At 37.7% G+C, this 24,653-nt stretch overlaps 2 protein-coding genes across 2 annotated transcripts in view; one reads left to right on the forward strand and one right to left on the reverse strand.

The window, feature by feature from the left end:
• Positions 1–14,502, forward strand: part of Rnp4F (RNA-binding protein 4F) — a 40,035-nt gene extending 25,533 nt beyond the window's left edge. The window contains exons 15-27 of the mRNA XM_028301884.1: positions 185–485; positions 1,188–1,284; positions 2,048–2,168; positions 2,594–2,826; positions 3,465–3,662; positions 9,941–10,035; positions 10,149–10,318; positions 10,794–11,094; positions 11,659–11,755; positions 12,317–12,437; positions 12,898–13,130; positions 13,496–13,693; positions 14,128–14,502. Coding sequence (XP_028157685.1) covers positions 185–485; positions 1,188–1,284; positions 2,048–2,168; positions 2,594–2,826; positions 3,465–3,662; positions 9,941–10,035; positions 10,149–10,318; positions 10,794–11,094; positions 11,659–11,755; positions 12,317–12,437; positions 12,898–13,130; positions 13,496–13,693; positions 14,128–14,308 — 2,346 coding nt within the window. The 3' untranslated portion in view covers positions 14,309–14,502. The remainder of the gene's footprint in view (positions 1–184; positions 486–1,187; positions 1,285–2,047; positions 2,169–2,593; positions 2,827–3,464; positions 3,663–9,940; positions 10,036–10,148; positions 10,319–10,793; positions 11,095–11,658; positions 11,756–12,316; positions 12,438–12,897; positions 13,131–13,495; positions 13,694–14,127) is intronic.
• Positions 14,503–16,897: 2,395 nt separating this feature from the next.
• Positions 16,898–24,344, reverse strand: LOC114350903 (protein ABHD18). Its single transcript, XM_028301866.1, has 10 exons — positions 24,096–24,344; positions 23,902–23,986; positions 23,468–23,650; positions 21,290–21,402; positions 20,816–20,954; positions 20,089–20,178; positions 19,417–19,936; positions 18,791–19,219; positions 18,072–18,207; positions 16,898–17,752 (listed from the first exon to the last, which is right to left on the reverse strand). The coding sequence occupies exons 1-10, from the start codon at positions 24,185–24,187 to the stop codon at positions 17,686–17,688; spliced, it is 1,854 nt and encodes a 617-aa protein (XP_028157667.1). The 5' UTR covers positions 24,188–24,344; the 3' UTR covers positions 16,898–17,685.
• Positions 24,345–24,653: the final 309 nt, after the last annotated feature.

The following is a 24,653-nucleotide window of genomic DNA, read 5'->3' on the forward strand; positions in this document are numbered from 1 at the left end:
TATGTGTGCTACGAGACACTTCGTATCCGATAATAATACACAGCCTGACTGCCAACTACGAGACATAAAACTTGGAAACAAAGCCGCTATTGTATTGCTACGGGATTTCTTTGGTGTGAAACTCTTAGCAGATCTATGTATTCATTATCTATGCTATGAATTATTGTGTTTTTTATTGTTTCAGTCAAAAATCCACGAATGGCGCGAATCTTACCAGGCGATGAAAGAAAAAATGATGGGCAAGAGGCAAAAAGGCAAACAACCGGACAAAAAGTCGAAATACGACAAGAAAAAGAAGGGTAAAGAAGAGGAACAACCAAAGAACAAAGCCAAAAGGAAATCAGACGATCGTGTTGGGGGCACAGAGAGAGAGTTGAAGAGAAAGAGGGAAGATGATAAGAAAGTGGAGAGTGGGAAAAAGATGGAAGCTACGGCTTCGGGCAGTGGAGTCAAACGACCGCACGGCGACGAGGACAAAAAGGATGGTACGTATTGTTGTTATATTATAAAACTAGCTGACCCGGCGAACTTTGTTCCGCCTTAATGGCAGTAAATAAGCAGACTTTTTCTTTAATTTCGAACGGGATAAAAAGTATCCTATGTCCTTCTCCTGGCTCTAAACTACCTCCCTGACAATTTTCAGCTAAATCGGTTCAGCCGTTCTTGAGTTATAAGTGAAGTAACTAACACGACTTTCTTTTATATATATAGATATGTATTATGTAATCTACCGTGATGTGGCTTAATTATATTCTATTCTAGCGGCATGCTCTTTCACCATAAGGCGATGCTGTAGCATTGAATATGTAGGTATATGGTAAAATAATAATTATCCATCAAATGTAGGTATTTCAATTTCCGAAAAAAGTTTAAATAGTAAATAAAAATATTTACTATTGTCTCTACTTCTAAGATTTTTGATGTGTTAATGGGACTGAATAATAAACACATAAGAAAACCTGAAGACCCTACACGTTTGAGAGTTTATTAAATTGTTACATCTCTTGAGAATTAACGATGGCACACCGAATATAAACAACCTATTATTTTGCAACTAAAATGTACCTACAGTCTAATCCACTGGCATCTCTACTTTCGACATAACATCAGACCACAAACGTTTGTTGCAAAATAGCACCTATTACCACAACATAAGACGTTACTAAATAAATAATGTTTTTTAACAGAGACTGAGAACAAACGCCAGAAGACTGAAGAGTCGAGCAGCGCGCGCGCCGCCAGCCGCGAGGCCTGCACGCTGTTCGTCAGCAACCTCGAGTTCAAGTGAGTTTGTACACGATGTCATAGGCAATAAGGTTGTTTTTTACGAGATTTGGTTTAGCCGCAAGCCGCAATCTCTTCGCCGGCAACCTCGAGTTCAAGTGAGTTTGTACACAATGTTATAGGCAATAAGGTTGTTTTTTTACGAGATTTGGTTTAGCCGCAAGCCGAGATGCCGCAATCTCTTCGCCGGCAACCTCGAGTTCAAGTTAGTTTGTACACAATGTTATAGGCAATAAGGTTGTTTTTTACGAGATTTGGTTTAGCCGCAAGCCGCAATCTCTTCATTGGCAATCTCGAGTTCAAGTTAGTTTGTACTTTATGCTGTAGAGAATAAAGTTGTTTTTTTGTTGCATGAGCTAGTTAAAGTTAAGGCTTGGTTCAGCCGCTAGATATGCACGCTGTTCGTCAGCAACCTCGAGTTCAAGTTAGTTTGTACTCTATGCTGTATGCAATAAAGTTGTTTATTATTTTGCACGAATTCGTTCAAGCATTCGTTAATTCAAAATAGATTGTCTTGTTTAAGGAAAGTTGTAATTATGTTTGCATTATTTCTAAAGGCTTGTTCAGGAACATTATTGTTGTCATCATACTCTTGGGCATCGCTTAGGAGAATCTAATATTATGCAGCAATTCATTCAACCTTATTCCATGTCCGCACCTAAAGATGGTATTCAAAATATGAAAATCTGTTCTTATTCATTCACAAATCTAGAACAGTTCTAAGTTGAAATAGCTGTATACTAAATATCTTTGTATTTTTCAGAGTCGATGAAAACAAACTCCGGGACACATTGTCAAAGTACGGCGACATCGTGTCGCTACGAGTCAAGACTGGCGTCAAGGCGTTCGGCGGCTCCATCTGCTACTGCCAGTACAAAACAGTGGTATGTGCGATTATGAACCTTATCGACTAGTGTGTTTCGACTTGTAACTGGAATGGATGGCCAGTGTATAACCAGGCCTGTCTATTTCTTCGTATAGGCATAGAAAAGATGCCAGCATGGGCATAGGGCAAGACCTTCTAGCGCAAATCACTTAGTCCACGATGAATCACTAGATAAGGCATATATTAGCATGTTAGTCTATTTATTTAACTGAACAGGAATCCGTCGACGACTTTTGCCTTATCCAAAGCCTTCTTCAAATATAATTAGCACAAATTGATACCCTATTCATAACCAGATTAAGCATACATTGGCATTATAATCTCGTAAATTATTCTATTATTGTTATTTTTATTGTTGATGTTTTTTGTAGGTTTTTTTCAGTGCCAAATAAATGTTATTCTTTCTTTCTTTCTATTCAACAGGAGTCCGTTGATGAAGCCCTAAAACACGACCGGTCACCTCTAGAGGGCAGGCCCATGTTCCTCTCCCGCTATTCCTCCAAGAAGGGCAAGGCTTCCTTTAAGTACTCCACGGCCCCTGAGAAGAACAAGCTATTTGTGAAGAATCTACCCTACACGCACTGTACTAAGAAAGCGTTGACTGACGTGTTTCAACAGTTCGGCGCGCTGAAGGACGTCAGGATTGTCACTTTCAAGTAAGTTTTGTTGGAGATATTGCCAGTGGTGCCAAATTGCACCGTTTAAAAATTCTACTCATGTGTAGTTTTTATGGTTATTATTCGCCTTTAAACTGAGATGTGATTACGATAGCTTCTTAAAACCTGCTTATATTAACTTCATAGATCCATATAAAAGCAATAGAACTAAAGCACCTAAAGCACAAGTGTTTTATTGTTTAGGAAATGAAGCTCTAAACAGAGTATGCTTACAACAAATTAAAAAAACAAATGTACCTATGTTTTTTGAGTGAAAATAAGATCAAGAGCTTCTCCGTTAAGGTTTAAAAAAACAGATTTTAGTCGTGAACGGGCATAGACATTCTTGTTTTTATAGTCTGGTCTGTGAGCACGTAGAATTTTGTCCAATGACCCCAAGCTACACATCCTTATCGCTCGCGCGTAATTATATTGCTGTCGCGACTATGCGACGGGCGCCCGCAGTGTGTGTGCGAGCGCGACAGCAACATAATTACGCGCAAGCGATAAGGATGGGTAGCTTGGGGTCATTGGACAAAATTCTACGTGCCCACAGACCGGGCTTTAGATCTTAAAATGCAATAACGTTCAAAATATGATGGGAATTGCCATTATCTACATGTGCACCATCTTTTCAGAGACGGCAAGCCAAAAGGCCTGGCCTACATAGAGTATGAAGACGAGGCGTCAGCTGCGAAAGCGCTAGCGGAGACAAACGGATCACTGATGGGCGAGAGGACCGTCGAAGTGGCCTTCAGTGCGCCGCCGCCTAAAGACAAGGATCCTGCCTCTGCACCCACGCTCGGGCAGCCTAAACGGGAGACTGGGAAGGGCATGTAAGTACAAGAGTCGTATGTAAAAGCGATTTTGTTGACAGCACCAAACTAAACACTGCGGCATCTTAGGGGGCGTCCATAAATTACGTGAGACAATTTTGGCTATTTTTCAACCCCCCCGCCCCCCTTGGTGAGATTTGGTGAGATTTTGCCTGACCCCCTCCCCCACCCCCAAATCTCACGTGATATTAAAAAAAATCCGAAATTTAATTAGTTTTGGAGTAATATTAAACATTTTTTTTGTGTGCTTTAACGTTGTTGCTAACGAGTGCATCAAAAAGATATACAGTGTGAGTCACGTTAAAATGTACATATGAAAATAGATGAAACTAGACCTATTTTTATCGACAAAAAAGAGGTCAAAAAATTTTTGAGATTTTTTTTTAATTTTTTATAGAATTTTTTTTCTTCAAATTACTTATTGTAAAGAAAACAGGGTTCGAAAATATCCGATATTTATTATAAATATCAAAATATCGGATATTTATGATATATATCCGATATATATCAACTTTGATATATATCAATTTTGTATGAAAGCCATAGTATTATTTTATTGTATTATTCATGAATACTATTGCATATGTGTTACATAAACATGTTTTTAATGTTTTTAAAACTGAAAATCAGACAAATAAAGCAAAAACATAAAATATCTTTGTAATACGGCAAAATCAACTAAAAAAATAAAAATCTTTTGTCAAAAAGTACAAATACAGTAACAAATTTTAAAAGCTGATATATATCATCAAAACCGGCTTGATATATATCGGATATATATCAGATATATATCTTGATATATATCCCGTGATATATATCCTCGAACCCTGAAAGAAAACGTAATAACTTTTAAACTAAGCGGTATATCCTGATAAAATAAAAACAGTAATAATGCTAAATAACAGGCGATACTAAAAAAATACATAAAATACACAAAAAATGCCAACAAATGATAAAAAATGATACTTTTTGAAAAAAATCTGCTTAAAAATTCGTGTTTTTTTGGTTATTTTATAAATTTCTCCAAAAAATGCCCCTATAACAGGTGGTTTTTATTACTTTGTATTATTTTCTATCGTATTATCTTTGTAAAACCAAAAATCGCATGTCTCTATCCCTATCACAATATTTGCTATGATCGTTTGAACAAAGGCCTGCCACAACATTATTCTCCGCTACAGATAGAGACAATTTTAATTTTAACTAAAATGCTTATTTTACTTCGAAATCTTTTGTTTTTATTTGAAATCTAACTTGTCTTTATCAAAATTACAAATCTAGAGCCATTTTCAGTTTTGTTGTTAACGAAGCGTTGAATGGCGCGCCCGGAGAGGCTTAGTTCAAACGATCATNATAAAAAAAAATAATAATAATAACATCTTAAGAAGCTCTCGCTAGATGGTTGGCTCAAGGGTCAGATTCAAAAGGCGGTGATCCTCAGCACGGCACGCATTGTCCGGAGGTTCCTCAGCCTGTGACCCTGACCACCGGTAGCCTGGGCCCTGCTCCGCTGCCAGCGGGTTAACTATTTTTAAGATTTTTGTTTTTATAGTGTATTTTTATTTTTTGATAATAATTACATTGTAAAAAGAAAAAATTAAAAATAAGAAAGTAAGATGAATAAAGGAATAATAATAATTTATTTAGGTGATCTATTATGACTTGCATAAACGCATTATCCACAAAAAAAAACACAAACGAAAGTGGAATTTTTTGTGAATATTTTCCGTGCGAAATCAATTGTACGAGCTACTTAATCAACTCCCTAAATATGGCGAGTATTGAAATCAACACCCTGTATTCATCACTACATTTCCCTTGATTGCTCACAAAACCACTTACGTCATTAAAAAAAAATAGTAGCAATAAATACCTTTTAGCCTTGTCTTCAGGAGACACCTTAGCCGCCTTAGGTTCCGGGCGAAGCAGTGACATGCTCGCATCGGTTTCGTTAAGCCCTTGCATGTTCAGTATGTTCTGGTTTTCGCCAAGAGGACTCTTCGACGGGCTGTAAAAAGTTTAAAATTGTTAATTCACGTTATAAGAACTATTCTTTCAATGAGGGCTATCGTTTTAGCGCTCACCAGTTGGCGCCACTGTAGAGTAAGGTCCTGTCACTTGCTAGTAGCGAAGACAGTGGCGCCAGCTGGTGAGCGCTAAAGTGGTATAGATGACCCAGGCTGAACTGTCCCGCCAAACTCAATGACAGGGGGGCGCTACCATCGTTCAACTTTATGGTTTCCAACATGGCAAAAATCGGAACCANAATAAACGCAATTTTCAGTGCGACATACGCACAACCTATAATGACTTTTCATGCAAGTATAGTAGAGTCAGACTTTAAATCAAATTAAAATATTAATTGTATTCATAATGATTGTAGTATTAACACATTTTTCAGTTTCAGTAATCTACTAATATCATAGACAATTTCTTGTTCGTTTGTTCTTCAAAATGTTGAAACCCGTATCATTAAAAAACTTGAGTCCAACTTAATAATAGGTTCAAACCTGTGATTGGTTAATTTTAATATTGAGGAGACCAATCACAAAAATTAATGTTCACATCATGTGTAGGTAATTTTATAAAATACCAGCTAACCCGGCGAAATTCGTACCGCCTATGTTCATCAGAAATAATGTAGTGTTCTAATGGTGAAATAATTTTTCAAAACGGCTGGATCGTACTTTCGGAGCCTAATTTAGTTAAAAAAAATCCTCTTTTTAATTTATTAGCGTAGAAGATCTGTGATGATTTTTCCATGTTAATACTAAATAAATGAAACTATCAAAGAAAAAGATTCATAGGGTAGTTTGTTAATACGGGTCTAAATGACGCAGTTATTTTTCTTATAATTTGATTGGTTATCTATGGTGTCAATAGTGACACACTCTTTTGACGTCATGTGCAACGCTCTGTCATTTTTGGCGCCAATACAGATAAGCGGTAGACATCCTGCATTTTAGGTAAACAAATTGCTAATGTAAGGTAAATAAATCATAATAACTAGGTACTGTTAGTAATTTGGCCAGTAAAAATAGATTTTCTTTTGTATCGTTAAGCAATTTTCCTAATCAAAACATCAGTTTTCAGTAAGGCCTTATCGTTAGACATAACACTAGCCAACTTGGCAAATTTCGAAAATTCTGTAGCCTATGTTCTTCTAGGATTCGAATAGTGAAAGAATTTTTCAAATCGGTCCCGTAGTTTCGGAGCTTATTCAATACAAACAAACAGTCAAAATCTTTCCTCTATAACATTAGTATAGAAGTAAAGATTATGAAAGATTTTTATGTCTCAAACTGCATTGGAATTAAAAATAAGCAGATATCGTTAGGATATCCGGCGATGAAAGAATAATCACGGTTATTTTTAAACGCGTTTAGTTTTCATTCAGGATGCCTTCAAGATTATTGTCTTTGGTTCTTCGATTGGTTTATAGCAGTTCAGTTTGTCTATTATGCTTTTTATTCTCGAATTACGAATGATCATTATAATAATAAATCAATCGATCATAGTAACTATTATCCGCTTGAATTTCATTTTGTCACAGAAAAACTGACTTACTTGACACTTATGTTTGTAATTTGCCAATTATTAAGTCAATATAGTTATAATTTATAGCCTATACGTTATTCTGATGTAAAAACAATAATATTGTACCTAAAGTTTCATCATTATCCGTTCAGTAGTTTTTGCGTGAAAGTGCAACAGACAAAATCACAAACTTTCACATTTATAATAAACTCGTACTTAGTACATCATAGTAGGACTTAGGTGCACGAACATAAGTAATGAGAAATAATATTACCTACTTCATTGAAATACAATTTTTAAGTCGGTTGCAGACTAATAAAAACTTTGATAAGCACTAATTTGGAAAATAAACGCAGTTCAATGATGAACTGCTTCCTGATAACCTCTGCCAGAACTTAAGTAATTAAACAGTAAAAATAAATCTTATTTTTTACTGATTAGTCTTGTATCTGTCATTTACAAGAAGGATACAGATACCACATATTTTTTTGTATTATTAAGTGTAGGCCCTAAAGTTGATCCTTGTTTGCAAGGAAAATACTGATTAGAAATGCATTAAAACTATTAATTAATTTACGATAAACATACTAACAAGGAACATACATTATTATATTGTTTATGTAATATTGTATAGTTATCAAAAGGCCAGTTGCCTAATTAATTTTACGTAACGCAAATAAGTCTTAGTAGGTACCAAACGCTTCAAAGAAATCTTTAATTATCTTCAAATAAATAAACAAGTATGCATTAACACGTTGCGCGCCACACGGCCCACCGGTGAGCCTAGTCGACTTTTCCATTCGGGCCAAGCCAAAATCACGTAATCGGTCATTTTTGACAACTTCTAATTTTCATTCCAGTGTTTATAAAATGCCATAATTCGCGCAGAAAATAAAAATCAGCGACTTCTACCGTGTAGTTTTAGCAATATAACAAAAGGCTCACCGGTGGGTCGCGAAGCCCCCTGGGAAAGAATCAAGAATTTCCGTTGGCGGAGGCCACGGGGTCACGCCGCGGCTCACCCCGCGCGCCTGTGCGTTCATAACTTTGAAAAAGTGTACAAAGAAGAGTGGTCATTTATGACCCAAGCCCGACACAAAAGATGCCATTGTTTTGTAATTTTCAGTGCAACATAAATATGTAATTTTTATATGAAATATTAGTGGCGAACATATAAATATGTAGCTTTATTTATTTTTGAAGCGCAGACTGAAAAACATATTTTCCATCTAATTTACTAGAATGCCCATCGAGTTTTTATGTTCATGTAAGTGTCTATGTACTGCATCCACAGAAAAAGTCCTAACTCAGCATCGTACTTGGCATCAGAATTAGGTAGGTTTAAATTCCAGCACGACGAGCTAGGAAAACTGTTCGAACGCATAATAGCATCTCGCATCGTTGAGCACTTGACAGAAACGGGACTTCTCTGAGGTAGTCTTTATCTGAGGAATCTGTTGACCAACTACCTCTCAAGCCGGGAGATCTTCGATGGTATGGCGTCGAGTTAGGTGTTCCGGGTCTACTCAGTTCTGGCACCAAATCTTGTGGATATACAACTGGGTCCTACGCGGCGATCTCTGTCCCTCCCGGTCATGGACATCATTGTAACTGCCCGTGGGAGGAACTACAACGAGGCGGCCTGCCTAGTCTGCCTATTCGCTGCAGGTGGCACGATAGTCGCCAGTAGTGTAAATAAATAATATTATGACGTCTGGAGCTCGGGGAGGCTCTCCAGAACCCAATCTCCCTGGCCGAGACGTAGATGTATGCGGCCTAGACGTAGATGGATGCGGATCCATGTACGTCTAGGCCAGGGAGACTGGGATCTGAGACCACCTTGCCATCACCGAGTCGGACACAAACCGAACCCTAGACGCGCTTGAGCCAATCAAAGAGAGGAGAGTATGCGGGTACAAATATTTCAGCTCATACACAAATTGCTTACATATTACGGTTAGCACTGCCTTTTATAAAGCCTCCCTTAGCAAACAAAAGAACCTTATGGGTTGAGTGACCACAGAATACTTGACTTAGTGCTCAGACAGAAAGGTTTTCGACGGGCTTCGTTACTGAAAAATCGTTTTATCTTTGAATGTATTATCAGGGAATATCATTTGAATGAACCTAAACTCTATCCATCGAGTTTAGGTTCATACTAGAAGTAGTTGAAAAAAACCGGCCAAGTGCGAGTCGGGCTCGCACACCGAGGGTTCCGCCGTACAAACGTAGCGGTTTACAATTTATGANCTAAATAACTGTTCCAATTAGTAGATCACTTGCAGGTGGGAACTCAATGCGGTTTGAGCGATCTGATCAGTCGCCAAACAAAACCTTCACGCAACCGCATTGAGCATGAACAAATTACCATTTTTTACGCCGCAGGCGCTGTACCGCCTGAAAAAAATTGTGCAGTGGAACCCGAATAATGCCTTAGCACGACGTGCAAATGCGATGTTGCTGCTGGCACAAGGGAAGCCAAAAACCGAAATCGCGGCGCTATTACAAGCAGCACGGTCGAGCATAAATCGTTGGATTTATTGGTATCTTGACGATGGTATTGATGGTCTACAAGCCGATTTACCCGGCAGAAAAGTACGGTTTGAACCGGAGTTTATCGGAAAATTACTGCGCTTTATGGTCGGGATCCGACCTCAGGAACTTGGCTACCAGCGCTCGCGCTGGAGCAGTGAATTGCTCAGTATTGTGCTGCGAGAAACGCTCAATATTGTGCTTCACAGCTCGACAATCCGGCGTTGGTTGCCTAAGCACGGCATCGTCTGGCGACGTGCGGCACCGACGTTGTGTATCAAAGACCCGGATAAAGAAGCGAANTGTACTCGAAGCAGGTATATTGAACCATAGCTAGAGTGTGGACTGACTACGAGCGCGCTTATAAACTAATAATAAGCACTATATTGCTATGAGACGCAAGACGTGCGAGGTAAGTATTCGTAGCGGTTGCTACGATCTGTAGCAATAGAACAAGAGGCGGGATCTATAAGGCGCGCGCTACGCTTATCACGGACTACCCGCCGGCTGTCGCTAGGCTGTGGATGGACTACGAGCGCGACTACGGAAGCTTGGACACTACGGGCGAGTGCTACGACGTATGCGAGGTAAGTACTCGTAGCGGTTGCTACGATCTGTAGCAATAGAATAAGAGGCGGGCGGGATCTATAAGGCGCGCGCTACGCTACATCACCGACTACCCGCCGGCTGTCGCTAGGCTGTGGATGGACTACGAGCGCGACTACGGAAGCTTGGACACTACGGGCGAGTGCTATGACGTGTGCGAGGTAAGTACTCGTAGCAGGTACTACGATCCATGCTATGAATTCCAGCAATAGCCAGTGTACGGTGAGACAACTATGATATAACGCGAGAACGTTCACATTAACATGTGTGAGCAATGTGTGCTACGAGACACTTCGTATCCGATAATAATACACAGCCTGACTGCCAACTACGAGACATAAAACTTGGAAACAAAGCCGCTATTCTGGTGCTACGGGATTTTTTTGGTGTGAAACTCTTAGCAGATCTATGTATTTTTATTATCTATGCTAAGAATTATTGTGACTATTGTTTCAGTCAAAAATCCACGAATGGCGCGAATCCTACCAGGCGATGAAAGAAAAAATGATGGGCAAGAGGCAAAAAGGCAAACAACCGGACAAAAAGTCAAAGTACGACAAGAAAAAGAAGGGGAAAGAAGAGGAACAACCAAAGAACAAAGCCAAAAGGAAATCAGACGATCGTGTTGGGGGCACAGAGAGAGATTTGAAGAGAAAGAGGGAAGATGATAAGAAAGTGGGGAGTGGGAAAAAGATGGAAGCTACGGCTTCGGGCAGCGGAGTCAAACGACCGCACGGCGACGAGGACAAAAAGGAAGGTACGTGGTTTAGTTAGGAAATAATCTACCGTGATGTGATCATTTTACATTCTAGTCTGTGTCAACCATTAGTGTGAAATATTAAATAGATAGTACTGTGTTCCGGCAGTTAAGAGGTGTTAAGAAGATAGCCAGTTCCTCTGTAGTTAAAAAAAAATACGTCCAATGTAATTAAATTTTCACAATGGCAACTATTGTCTGTAGGTTGAAGACTTCCTTTTTTATAACAAACTGTATCCATGGGAAACTATTGAGATACATCTCTTGTGTAAGGACGACGGCACTACTTATAAATTGTTTATCTTGTATTTACACTAGTTATTTTGCAACTATAAGCTTAGGCTGAGTTGCACCAAAGTATAATACTTTAACTTTGACAAAGGTCAAAAATCAGTCAATCTTCATACAAAAAACACCGGTTATTGTCACGGTTAAAATAAGGTGGTGCAACTTATCCTTAATCTACTGACATCTGTACTTTCGACATCACATCAGACCACAAACGTTTGTTGCAAAGTATAACCAGTACAAAAGATGCTAAATGAATAATAAATTTATCAACAGAGACTGAGAATAAACGCCAGAAGACTGAGGAGTCCAGCAGCGCGCGCGCCGCCAGCCGCGAGGCCTGCACGCTGTTCGTCAGCAACCTCGAGTTCAAGTTAGTTTGTATTCTATGCTTTAGGCAATAAGATTATTTTTATAGTGCACGAATTCCTTGTAGCTTAGGTGTGATTTTTTCATAGAAAGAATACTTGAGTTTACCCGTTATTAGCGGTTCTAACTAATATTAATAGAAATAAGAATAGCGGACTGTATTAATATAGGTGCTGTAATTCTCGCCTCCTAACTACAATAATCAAAGAGATCGTGGTAATCGTGCGTCGACTGTGGTGTCCCAAAGCGAGTGCGCGGGCCGAGCGCTACCGATGACGCTGTGGGTTCCTTGGTTACGTACGTTAGTCATCGTTCGCTGCCCGCCTGTCTCCTGCCGCGCGTTGTTGGGTTCCCAACACGTCAATTTTATTTAGCGAAGTTTACATCATAATCTTGAACGAGCTCAGCTTACGAGAATCTATAGTCATTCATTATCCCATTTCGAAGGCTCAATATAATAAGTTGGTTCAGATTTGGATCTTGCAATTTACAAGCCGACAGTCAACTACTTAAATAGAAACACCTACCACAACAAGAAGTAGTTAAATCTTGTTGTATTTTTCAGAGTGGATGAAAACAAGCTCCGGGACACATTGTCAAAATACGGCGACATCGTGTCGTTGCGAGTCAAGACTGGCGTCAAGGCGTTCGGCGGCTCCATCTGCTACTGCCAGTACAAAACAGTGGTATGTGCGATTATGAACCTTATTAACTACTTATATGAGTTTCGTTTTGTGGCGTTAAAAGTTTGTTGATACCTACCCTATTTTTCACATAATGGAGATTTCACACACTTGTTTTTATTTAAACTTGAAATCATAAACCTAAAATACAACATTAATCCTGTTGTCTTTGATTTGCGTATTGTACCTGCATTTAGAGTGACTGACATAATACTGAGTTGCTCATTTCATTTATTCGCTCTTTCACTCACTAAAATGCTCAACCGACCACCTGAAACTTGTTTAAAAAATAAGTCTTGGCTTACTTATAGGTCAAGTACGTGTGTATTCATAATACTGCTAATACTGCTATGTATATATACGATACCTCTATAAAAGCTAGCATTTATTGCAAATGAAAACGCCCCCTAATGAATACCATGTAAGTGTTAAAACGTACACTATCTTATAAATTATTCAACAGGAATCCGTTGATGAAGCTCTCAAACACGACCGGTCGCCTCTAGAGGGCAGGCCCATGTTCCTCTCCCGCTATTCCTCCAAGAAGGGCAAGGCCTCCTTCAAATACTCCACGGCTCCTGAGAAGAACAAGCTATTCGTGAAGAATCTACCCTACACGCACTGTACTAAGAAAGCGCTGACGGACGTGTTTCAACAGTTCGGCGCGCTGAAGGACGTCCGGATTGTCACTTTCAAGTAAGTTTTGTTGGAAATAATATTGTTATAGTGATGAGAAATGCACTACTTCTTGATGTTGAACACTATGTGACAACGTATTGAGGTTAAAACACTTTTTAGCGTTTGTTTTTTAACCTTCATCATCATGGCATTTAGTCTCCCCTGCAATAGGACGACCCTCTTTAATTTACCAGAGGCAAAATGTAGGAATTGGCCTACACTCCCCACTTTGGCCAGACGGTTTGGGAAGTCCTAATTTTCGCATATTTCTCTTATAATCTTTTCTTACGACATCTATAGGAAGAGTAGAGGTGGTCTAATGTTCTCTGCCTCAGACGCATAAGGTTTAAAATGGCAATACCTATATCTGCACAACTTTTCAGAGACGGCAAGCCGAAAGGCCTGGCCTACATAGAGTATGAAGACGAGGCGTCAGCTGCGAAAGCGCTAGCGGAGACAAACGGATCTCTGATGGGCGAGAGGACCGTCGAAGTGGCCTTCAGTGCGCCGCCGCCTAAGGACAAAGATCCGGCGTCTGCGCCCACGCTCGGGCAGCCTAAACGCGAGACTGGGAAGGGCATGTAAGTACAAGCATCTTATGTAGTTGTAACAAGAGCGTTTTTGAAATAATAATGAGAGGAACGTCGAAGTGGCCTTCAGTGCGCCGCCGCCTAATGACAAGGATCCTGCCTCTGCACCCACGCTCGGGCAGCCTAAACGGGAGACTGGGAAGGGCATGTAAGTATAAGGATCTTATGTAGTTGTCATAAGAGCGATTTTACACCAAAAATGTGAATGCTGAGGTCGAAAAACCAAACTGAACACTGCAGTAGGTATATTATGATATGTTAAGTCTGAGGCCCTGTCTTTTGTAGTCATTTGATGTGAAATCATTACCTGTACAATAGTGGGACAATAGTTTTGGTGTTGTCAACTCATAAAAAAGATCTCAAATCACTGGTGCCATCTAATTCCCTCTTCAGCCTGTATAATGTAAGTACATTATTGCCAACAGGAGGCGAACGCAACTCAGCAGCTTTATCCCTAGCGTGCTTCAGAAGGCCACGCCCTCAACCAGCGGAGCCGGCGCCAGCAGTTCCAATGCCAATGGCTCCGCAAACGGCTCCGACAATGGCTCCGACGCCAAGCCATCCATGTCCAACACAGACTTCAGGAACATGCTCCTCAAGAAGTGAACTCGACCCTAGCGCGTAAGGAACAAACCACATTTTTGTATGAGACGATTGTTGCGGTGAAACATACTAGTCTACAGACGGACTTAATTTTATTATCTGCCAATATGATTGTGTTGCGGGAACGATAGACGATTTGTGTAACAATTTTGTAATTTGTAATGCTGCTTACTTACTCATATACTATTTAGATATTTTCTCGTCGTTTGATTCACATCACATACACGTTATATTTCAATTATGGATAGATTTTCTTTTAGGTCGACAAGTGAATTCTTTAGGAAATTAAAATTTTAAACTTATTTTAGGTTTATTTTTTGAAAATTTATTATTCAAAAGGCACTCCACATTTTCTGTTCTGAGTTGATTTCAAAACTTTTTTATTATTTAGTCTGGCATAAGCAAAAAGTTTTAATAATTGTGTTTATTTACTTGAGAATTTTATTATTACTTTTGTTTTGAAGATTTGTTTTAAAAATCTTTGAAAATAGGCTTAATAGTTCTATCATGATGGCAATCCTGGGGTTGTGTTATTCTCTAAACTGATTAATCTATTTCACTTCTTAATGATAGAATATTTCAAAGACTTTTTTATTTCGTTGACTAAATGCACACACTGTTGTTTTCCCGTATAGGTTTTACACCTGGGTGAACAAAGTGGAATAAATCCTCGCGGCCTCATATGGATTGGTAGGCAAGGTAAAAAACTATTTTTTACCAATTTTTCATAGGACCCTTAAACTTGGGAATGCAAATGTATGCAGTATGCACTCAGGAATCTTCAGCTCAACCCCAGAATAATAAGTGAGATAATAAGAGTGCTCTACGTGAACGAGCCTTCACTACCTTTTTTAGTTTAGAGAATGGAACAACAGAATCGCCACCACATTTTTTTTCTATAAAACTGGATAATTACTTACCCCCTTACTAATAAAAAGTTACACAGTTGTTGATCACTGTTTTAAAATGACATTTCCATACTAAACGTCACTTTAAAACACTGTTCAACAAGCGTGTAAGTTTATTAGTAAGAGGGTAACCCCCTTACTAATAAAAAGTTACACAGTTGTTGAACACTGTTTTAAAGTGACATTTCCATACTAAACGGCACTTTAAAACTCTGTTCAACGAGCGTGTAAGTTTTATTAGTAAGGGGGTAAATGTTTATGAAAGCCTAATGGCTGGGCATTACCTCTATAAACGTGTGAGCTAAATATACTAGTTTGTAAGACATTATTATAATGAATACCGTGTTGTATTTACGAATACAGATTTTATTAGTTTTATTTTTTTCGGGAGGTCGTGTTATTTTTAAAAAGACTGGTTTCGTTTGTCAAATTTTAATTTAAAATCTTATCAAAGTGGTTTTTTTTTAAATAATAGTCTATTAATAATAAAGTTTACAGGGTGTGACGGACAGTTTAAAAATTAATAAACCACCTGGCTCCACAGATACATTAAACTTAAAATCTCACGGCATCTTATGTAATCGTAAGCCTGGATGTGCTCGCCTCGTGTTTTAAAATGATTTCATTGTGGCCGAGTACTTACTAAGCGTTCTAAAAACATTTTAAAACTACAATGTATATAATTTATTTACCTCTAAAAATAGCGTCGAATTTGTCCCTTACACCCTGTGTGTTGTCTCAACTACACACCATAATGTACACAGAAATACATAAACAGATATGTTTAATCTGAGAATGGTTAAGATGATTAGTAATATTTATCGGAAAAACGTTTTTGATTTAAAAATAATACCTACATGTGTTTGAAAATATGTTCATAACACTGATTTTGTATGACATAATTCCATGTACAGAACTTTAAAAATAAATAAATACATAGTATTAAGATTTTTTTCCAATTTTCTTTCTAACATAAAATACCTGTTCTTCCGTAATATTCTTCATTAATTAGAATAAATACATCGGAATATTTAACCTAATCAATCCACATTTAGTTTGAACAAAACATATCCATAGTTTCTTAATATAAAAGTACTACATTTTTAACGGAGATAAAAACACAGTTGTAACAAAAAACAATATTTATTTATAAAAATACATTACACTATACATAGTTACATCCTCAATAGAGAATAAATCTTATATACATGCCAGTTCTACAATAAATAAGGTCTAAAAGCATTGCACTACAATAATTCTCTCTTCTAAACAATATTCACTCGAAAATATGACTTTGTACTTTTCACATCAGAGCTAATCACACGACATGAGGCTACTAAATAGTAATTATGTAAATGAAATTATAGCTAGCTCGTTAACAGTCATATAAATTATGTTAATCAAAAATGAACACTAATTTTATGGCCGTAAATATATTTTTGTATAACAAATTGCAAGAGTGCGTATCCTAACATTCGCGCTTGAGTTTTGTGCTGTTATTGTCTTAAAATCGTCAAATGTAATGGGAACGGTGAATATTAAAATGTTAGCAAAATCCTTAAACGATGTCAGTCAGAATATAAAACCATTTAAATTCATAGGCTGAGCAAATTTAAAAGTTTTACTTTAATGATCACACGGAGAACTATAATATGAAATCAAACTGTTTATATTGTGCTTCGTATTGTAACTGGTGTGCATGATAAGGTAAAAACATTATGGTACTTATGGTATGATTCCGTATCCTAATGGACGTTGATATGCAATACTATCGTTAAAACTGTTAGTCAAAAGCACCAATCGTCAATTATATGCTATTAGTTAAAATAACGTTAATAGACAATTGAGCAATTCTCCACACAAACTACCATGAGTTTTGAGAACAAGTCATGTTTTACAAAATAAATTTCTTACAGTCAAACAGAAAATCAACAGATTAGACTACATATATTTAAATAAATTCTCAAAGTTATAGGGATTTATGTATATCTGTTCGTTGATATTGCTAATTATTTTCGTCCAGCTATTATCACAGTTTCGCAGTTATTTCTGACCTTGTTAAATCTTCTATATTTTCAGCTATTGTCTACGTGTATTTGCCACACTAGCGCCTAAAGACGAGGTATTGAGTTACTTTTATGACCGTATGCTATCTGTAAATAGTTTCACAATAAAGTTGTGACTTATCAGACGGCCATAAGAAAGGGCTTTGTGTATTGTCGTCCAGTATACCTACTGCATGGCATCCCGGCGTTGCCTGGCGCGAATGTCTCGAACGATAATGATACGATGTAGAAACATGACGGTTGAATCACACCTGTCAACATCTTTCAGTATTGCTTCAGTTCCATCAAATGTAGTTAAGCTCCTTTCTTGGTGTAAAAAAGTGAATAATTTGTGTAACATTTGAGACGTTGACGAGTGTGTTCAAACGGTATTCGGCTATTGAAAATACTGTCAAAATATCGTTGGTCAGTCGATGTGCTTTCCGTCTTTCCACTTCTTTTTCGACCTTTCGAATGCTTCCTTTATGCACGATCTGGGGAAAAAAGTTATATTTTATCTAACATGATGCATGTGTCGCAAAGTAGTTGAACTGAATTTGAGTTTTGCATTATTATCTGCAACTATTTAAATGTGAGTTAAATTAATAGTAGCTCAGTGTGGCGTGGACGTATGCGACAGGTTAAGAACCACGCGGGTAGGAGCGGGCGCACGCCGCGAACGTGTTTTTTTTTTTAAAGAATATTAGCAATTTGTAAATACAATTACTTATTACCAATTTGCAAGTTTTAGTGTAGGCCCTTAGGCGAAAAATGGGCCTATCGATATCGATAGTTACTGGAAACATTTGTTACCTGAACAGCGACTGGTGCAGTATGTAGGCGGACACATGACCAGCGTCAACGTAGCGCACCTCCACGCCGGGCCAGATCTCTTCCAGTGTCCCAACATCTTCTCGAGGCACGTAGGCGTCGTGTTTCGCGCAAACAGCTGGAGAAGATTATTTGAAAACAGGTAAGTGTCAATAAAATGCTTTTTGTTACAGGTTTAGCGAATAACTGAGTCAGTGCCCGAGTCATGGGAGCAGTACGAGAGGTTTTTGTGACGTCAAATGTCAGCGAGACTTCAGACTTATATACTCTGTCACCCATCCCGTGCCGCTCTCATACTGACTCGTCACACAGTTATAGATGACCCACGCTGAACTGTCCCACCAAACTCAATGACAGGGGGGCGCTACCATCGTTCAACTATATGGTTTCCAACATGGCAAAAATCTGAACCAGCGATCCGGTATTGACGGTGGCGCCCCACTGTCAATGTCATCGACAGGACAGTCCAGTATTTTGGAACTATATGCGCCATAACTGTACGTCATCGGTTTGTACAATGGAAGAGCGAGGTACTCCCAACACAAGTATATTACGATTACTTTCTGGGAGGCCCCGGTTACTTTTTTGTAAAAGATTTACTGATATAAAACATTTATTTATTTTATATTGCGTGATAAGGACACGTCAAATAATTCTATTCGAATCGACAATCATCTACGTTTCATCGTCGTTCTACTTACCAATGATTAAAGAAGTATCATAAGGCACAGAGAAGTTGCTGAGATGCGTGCACTCATCCATGACGCCCCGCATAAACTGCAGTGCCTCTCTGTCCCTCCAGTGTATCTTGCTTATGTCTATCTTCTTCCCGCTCGACCGCAGGAACGGTAAATTCACCCACAAATCTGAAGTAAGGTCCGAAACGTTCCACGACCTTCTGTCAGGTTTCTTTCCTTTGACTGTGGCACTCGCGGTTGTCTTTGGTTCTTCGGCTTTCTGCTCTATGGCTTGTGGTGTTACAGTCTCTTCTTTCTTAGCCTCTTCAGTCGGTTTTTCGCTAACTGCCGCAACCACTTCTTCTTTTGTGTCCAACTGCGGTTCTTCGTTCCTTTTTTGAGTGAAGTTGATCGTTTCTCCCGACTGCTCGTTCATCTCGTTTTGGACAAGAGCTGTAATTCAAACACCACAGATGATATTAAAATCTTTAAGATCATAAATCAAATAAAGTAATGATTAACGAATGATGCTTATTTAGTGTAATCATTCGCATAAATTACAACAAAAGGTAAATCTCCAATCCAAATTGAAGTTTTATCAAACATAAAAGCACTCGAATTTAAGACATCACGACCAGAAAAGTCCTTACCAACTTTAAATTTCAACAACAATTCTTTTATTCTATCTTCGGTCAGTTTGTTTATGTCGGCGATATCTTGCGAATCCAACTGGAATTTCTCGTTGGACATCAGCTTGTCGTACAACACTTGAGTAATTTTGTTTTCTTCTAGCAATTTCTTCAGTTCTTCGTTCATTTGTGCTATTTGCGCTGTACATTCAGACTTTATGACGTTTTTAGGCACTTTGTCGCGTACTTCTATGTTCTTAGTTAGATCAACTACGTCGGGGTCCTTGTCACAATTTGTTTCTTTGTATGTGATATCGAGTTTTTGGTCTGGAGCTGGAGGGATTGTTTCGGTTTTATTGTCTTTTGGTGGCGGTTTGTTGTCTTTGTCGACGGTTTGGGAATAGGAACGCGCGAATTTCTTCCCCGCTAGGAACGCTTCGTCTACAATCGTCACCATTTTGGATAGCTTCTCTCTGTATACGCCGTCTGAAAGGTATTGATCTTCGAGCAAGTCCCAGTTTATTGATTGCGACATCACTCCCTGTAACCATATGCCCCATCATAAAAATATGTCATATTCATAGAAGAATCTATATTATTTAAATCAAAACTTTATAGGGCTAGGTGTATTAGAAGCAACCCCAAAAGTAATACCGATTTTTGACAGACAATAAATACGAATTACGTTGATACCTGCAAGAAAACCGCTGACGCTGTCGACCACGATAGACAAGGAACTAGAACTAAAGGCTTAGGCCAATTCGTAGCTGCCAGTGACGCCATCTGTAAAGTTTGACCTTTTATAACCTCTATACTGCTTCATGCTGTATAAAGTTACACATTTTATAACCCCTATACTGCTTCATGCTGTATAAAGTTATATTTTTTATAACCCCTATAATGCTTCATGCTGTATAAAGTTCACTTTTTATAACCCCTATACTGCTTCATGCTGTTATAGCGTTTTGATGGGGACAAGGGAGATGATGCCATCAGTTTTCATTTCGGGCTAAGTAGCAATGAAATAACACTCTTATTTACAGATAATAGAGTACAAATTAATTTTAAACCGACTTTAACAAAGGGAGGCGGTTCTCAATGCGGTTGGTATTTTTAAATACTTGCACTTCAATAGTGACGTCATTTCGCTGTATTTCCATACTAATGAAGATAAGTCATTTTGACAGGTCACGAAAGACAACTGCAGGGCTACTCTGAAACGCCGCTGTTTACGTAGTTTCGGATATTTGTCACTGTTACTCATGTTGGCATCTAGCTTTGTGTGAGAGGGATGGAAATATACGAACTTCGGATTGCGTTTTTCGGAGTAGCCCCACTGATGTCATCCTCAAGAAGACTAATTCGAAAGAGCTACAACTATTGAAATGATTAGTGATGTGATATAGGTCGATATTCTTACATGCCCACCCATGGAGAGCCCAGTGACGCCCAATGGGCCGAGTCCATTCCGCTCGCACCAGTGAAAGAGCACCAGCGCCTCCAGAATCAGGCACCCGCCCATCACGAATATGTCCGAAACATTGTGGAGGGAAGACCGACTGCAATGAGAAATAGAGAAGGAGCATTTAACTAGGTATGTAATAAATGAAAGGAAAGTGTGAAAATTGAGTCATTAGCCAGTGTAACTTGATATTATTAATGTAACTTCATCATTCTATTAAGAATTTGCTTACAGAAAACCGTTTTACTTTGTAAAGTTATATAAATTACGGTCTTTTATCGGTCATATGAGTTTGGTGTCGATAACCCTTATGATTTAGGATAACGTATACCTACACTGATACTAAAATACGTCATCACTCGATACGCTAAGGGTTGAGTATAGCTTGTGCCTGGACAATATTTTACTATGTACCTACTTTCAAATACTTACACCTGATCGGTAGGTTTCCGTAGCCCATAGAATGGGTTCTCAAGTATGATTCCGCCGATGCCCGCCTCTTTCAGTAATGGTTTCACCATTAAATTTCGCCGTCGCCAAAAAAACTAAAAACAACAGCAACAAACAAAACGTTATCAGTAAGCTGACAATGAACATTTGGTACCTACATGGTACATTTGAGTCTTATTTTAAAGCAACTAACTACCGTTCAATACAATCAAGTTTCGTTCAGATTCATGGCTATACCTACTCTATTACATTAGCAGTACACACGTAATAAATCACATCATAGCATTTAACATTAAACATCAAATACCTAATCAATTTCCTGAACAGTGTGCTAAATATAACACAAAATAAATGAGATGAACTATGTTACTGGTAGATGATAAATATCAACACCTTGCGAACGGAGATCACACATGTCCATTACATAAGTGTAGGTAGGCTAAAGATTAGGCGTCATTTGGTAAATGTTGCCGCTGTACAATGACGCAGGTCGCTTAAATTAGTTTGTAATACTAGGAGGTAATTTCAAACATTTGGCACATAACACCGATATGAGGATGCGTTACTTGAGACGAGTAAAATAGACAAGTAGCTGAGCGGTTCATATACGAGGGAGTGAAGGTATTTTCAGGTTGCTTGCTACGTACAATGAAGCACGCCCGCGCATGCCAGTAGCTATGTGAATTTATCAAACACCCTAAGAGAGCGACGTAGATTCAGTCAAGAGTATTAATGTATTTCAACCCAAATTGCTACTACAGCAAGTGTGCTTAGTGCGAGTTTGCATTGAACGTCGTCGCTAGCGAGTGCGTCAAAAATCTATGAAGATTTTATTTTTTTAAAGTATCTGCTAGAGACGATTGATGTAAACTCGCACCAAGCCCCCAAATAACTACAGGGATTTCGGAATATTATTCAAGCAAGGGTCTTTACAGGATGTTAGTGGCATTACATTTACCTTACATTTCCTAACCCACATGGTTTCACAGAAAAATCTGTAAAAATAATACAAAAATGACACAAAATGCCAAGTTATACAGGGTGGGAAATAAGTTTCTGAACTATTTAATCAAGAAACATAACAAGAAAAAAAGTTATGAATTTATTGTGACTTTCTGAAAACTTGAAATGCTAAATGCCATAAGCCCTCCCTTTTTCTGTCGCCGTAGTAGCAGTAGCAGTAAGATAACTGTAATAGAAAACTGTTAAAACGTGTTATGTAACCTAACCTAACATGTCTTATAAGAGAGCAGAATAAAATAAACGACAGTGAAATCAATCTAAAAATAACATACAATACCCACCCACAAACATGTTCATTTTATCACTATCAATATAATTGGTGTTGGAATACACTATAGACTTGTTTATTCCTACTTCTGGACACAAGCCAATCACTGAATTCGTTGTTTACCGATTGTTTACAATATAAATAAACAAACTAGCTGCTACACGCGGCTTCGCCCGCGCCTTTATTGGTATGACACACAAATTCTTTCTGTATCTTGCAGCCTTTGATAAAACACTACTTATTTAAATAAAATTTTTGTACGAAAGATAGATTCAATCAACTTTCATACCAAAATTTATTAGGATTAAGATTTATGAGTGAAAGGCATAACCAATAAACAGAATGTTGAATAATTTACACTTTTATTATACAATTAGTTTTTTAACAGTTTTCTTATCAACAGAATACAATTGTATTGACCTCATGTACATAGCAGCTTATGATAAAAACATTATCTATCTACAGTCTACACATGAAGTACTTAGGATTACAATATTTTGATACATTTATGTTACAATTAAACTAACTCTAGGCAATTTTCCTTTAAATAAATGATGACTATAGGCTAAGCAAGTTAATGTCTATACTTACTTTAATAGTTCACTTTTTCTTTTAATAAGAGCTGAGTTAGATATAATATCATTCCAATATAATTTTTTGCCACAATAAACAAGTCACAAATATTTTTCTGCTGAAGTTTTTAGTATTCAATAAAGTTGCATGTAATTTAACACTTGAGATTTTATAATTATTAAAGTAAGTTAATGTGCATTTTGTTATTACAATAAATTTAGCTCTGTAGAACAAAGTAGATGGAAAAAAATATTAATATACCTACTTAATATAAATAAATTAAATTGTTAACTTACATGATCACCAGTGCCCGCTAAATGTAGACACATCGGCTTGCTGGTAGGTTCAGGCCAATGCACCGGCAGTATCACCTGGAAATGTGCCTTTCTGGCGATCTCCGGAACTATCCCGGGCAGGTACCGATCAAGCGGAGAGATGAAGTAGCCTTCCAGCAGTTTGCAGTCATTGAGGTTTTGTTCCTTTATGGAAAAACATTTTCAATATTATTTCATGAAGTTTTTAAGAAAAATATTTTGAAAAAAAAAAAGCAATTCAATGTTTTAAAGTTGAATTAGTGAATTAAGTTTGAACTTTGCTTCGTATTGGTGCTGAAGTGTTATGTAAATGTCCAAGTTTACAATGTTAATCAATTTAAAATTAGAATATTCAGGACTTTTTTATGAAAATACATAAATATTCAAAATACTAATAAATGGAACAGTATACCAACCTTGGTTATTGTTACTGGATAATCTCTTTCTATTAATTTGAAACACTCATCGCGGTTGGACACGACTTTTCTGAACTCAAATAACCTAAAAATAAATTTCAGTAGTATTGTCACTGCATCAGAAAGTTCAACAGACATCTTAATAAACGTAAAATAGATAAAATATACAATAAAACATTTGTTTTTCGATTTACCTGCGCAAATTCTCCGGTTTACCCCATCCTTTTGTGAAAAATTTGGTTAGTAGAATACTTCTGTAAACTGCATCCAACTTACTGGCGGACATTTTTCGTGGAACGGGATGGGATTTGATAACTGTGTTAGGTGATAATTAGACAAATTTAGTAAATAATTACGCCGTTTACCACACTTTTTTTCAGTACATTTTTGTGGAATTGAAAGATGTCAATAAATATATTTTTTAAAATCAGCTGTTGCTTTATTTCTTTTTTGATTGTTCCTACGCTTTGAGCACTATCTTTTAAGCCACGAGCTCATTCTAAAAAACAAACGAACAGCAACAAAATCATCAATCATCATTTTATCATCAATTCACATAACTATATAAATTTTATCTAATCTCATCCGCAATATTAAGTAAACTACCACAAGATATGAACATAATTTAAAAAAAAGCACTTCTGGTCATAGTAATATTACCATAACCATAACCTATTTGTGTAGTAACTCAAAAACACCAAAACCAAAATAAGTAGGTGTATAGTAAACTACTGTAACTTTAAGTACGAGCC

The sequence above is a fragment of the Ostrinia furnacalis genome, unplaced genomic scaffold (genome assembly GCF_004193835.3).
Source record: "Ostrinia furnacalis isolate ACB-3 unplaced genomic scaffold, ASM419383v2 OfSCF1006, whole genome shotgun sequence".
NCBI classification, from domain to species: domain Eukaryota; kingdom Metazoa; phylum Arthropoda; class Insecta; order Lepidoptera; family Crambidae; genus Ostrinia; species Ostrinia furnacalis.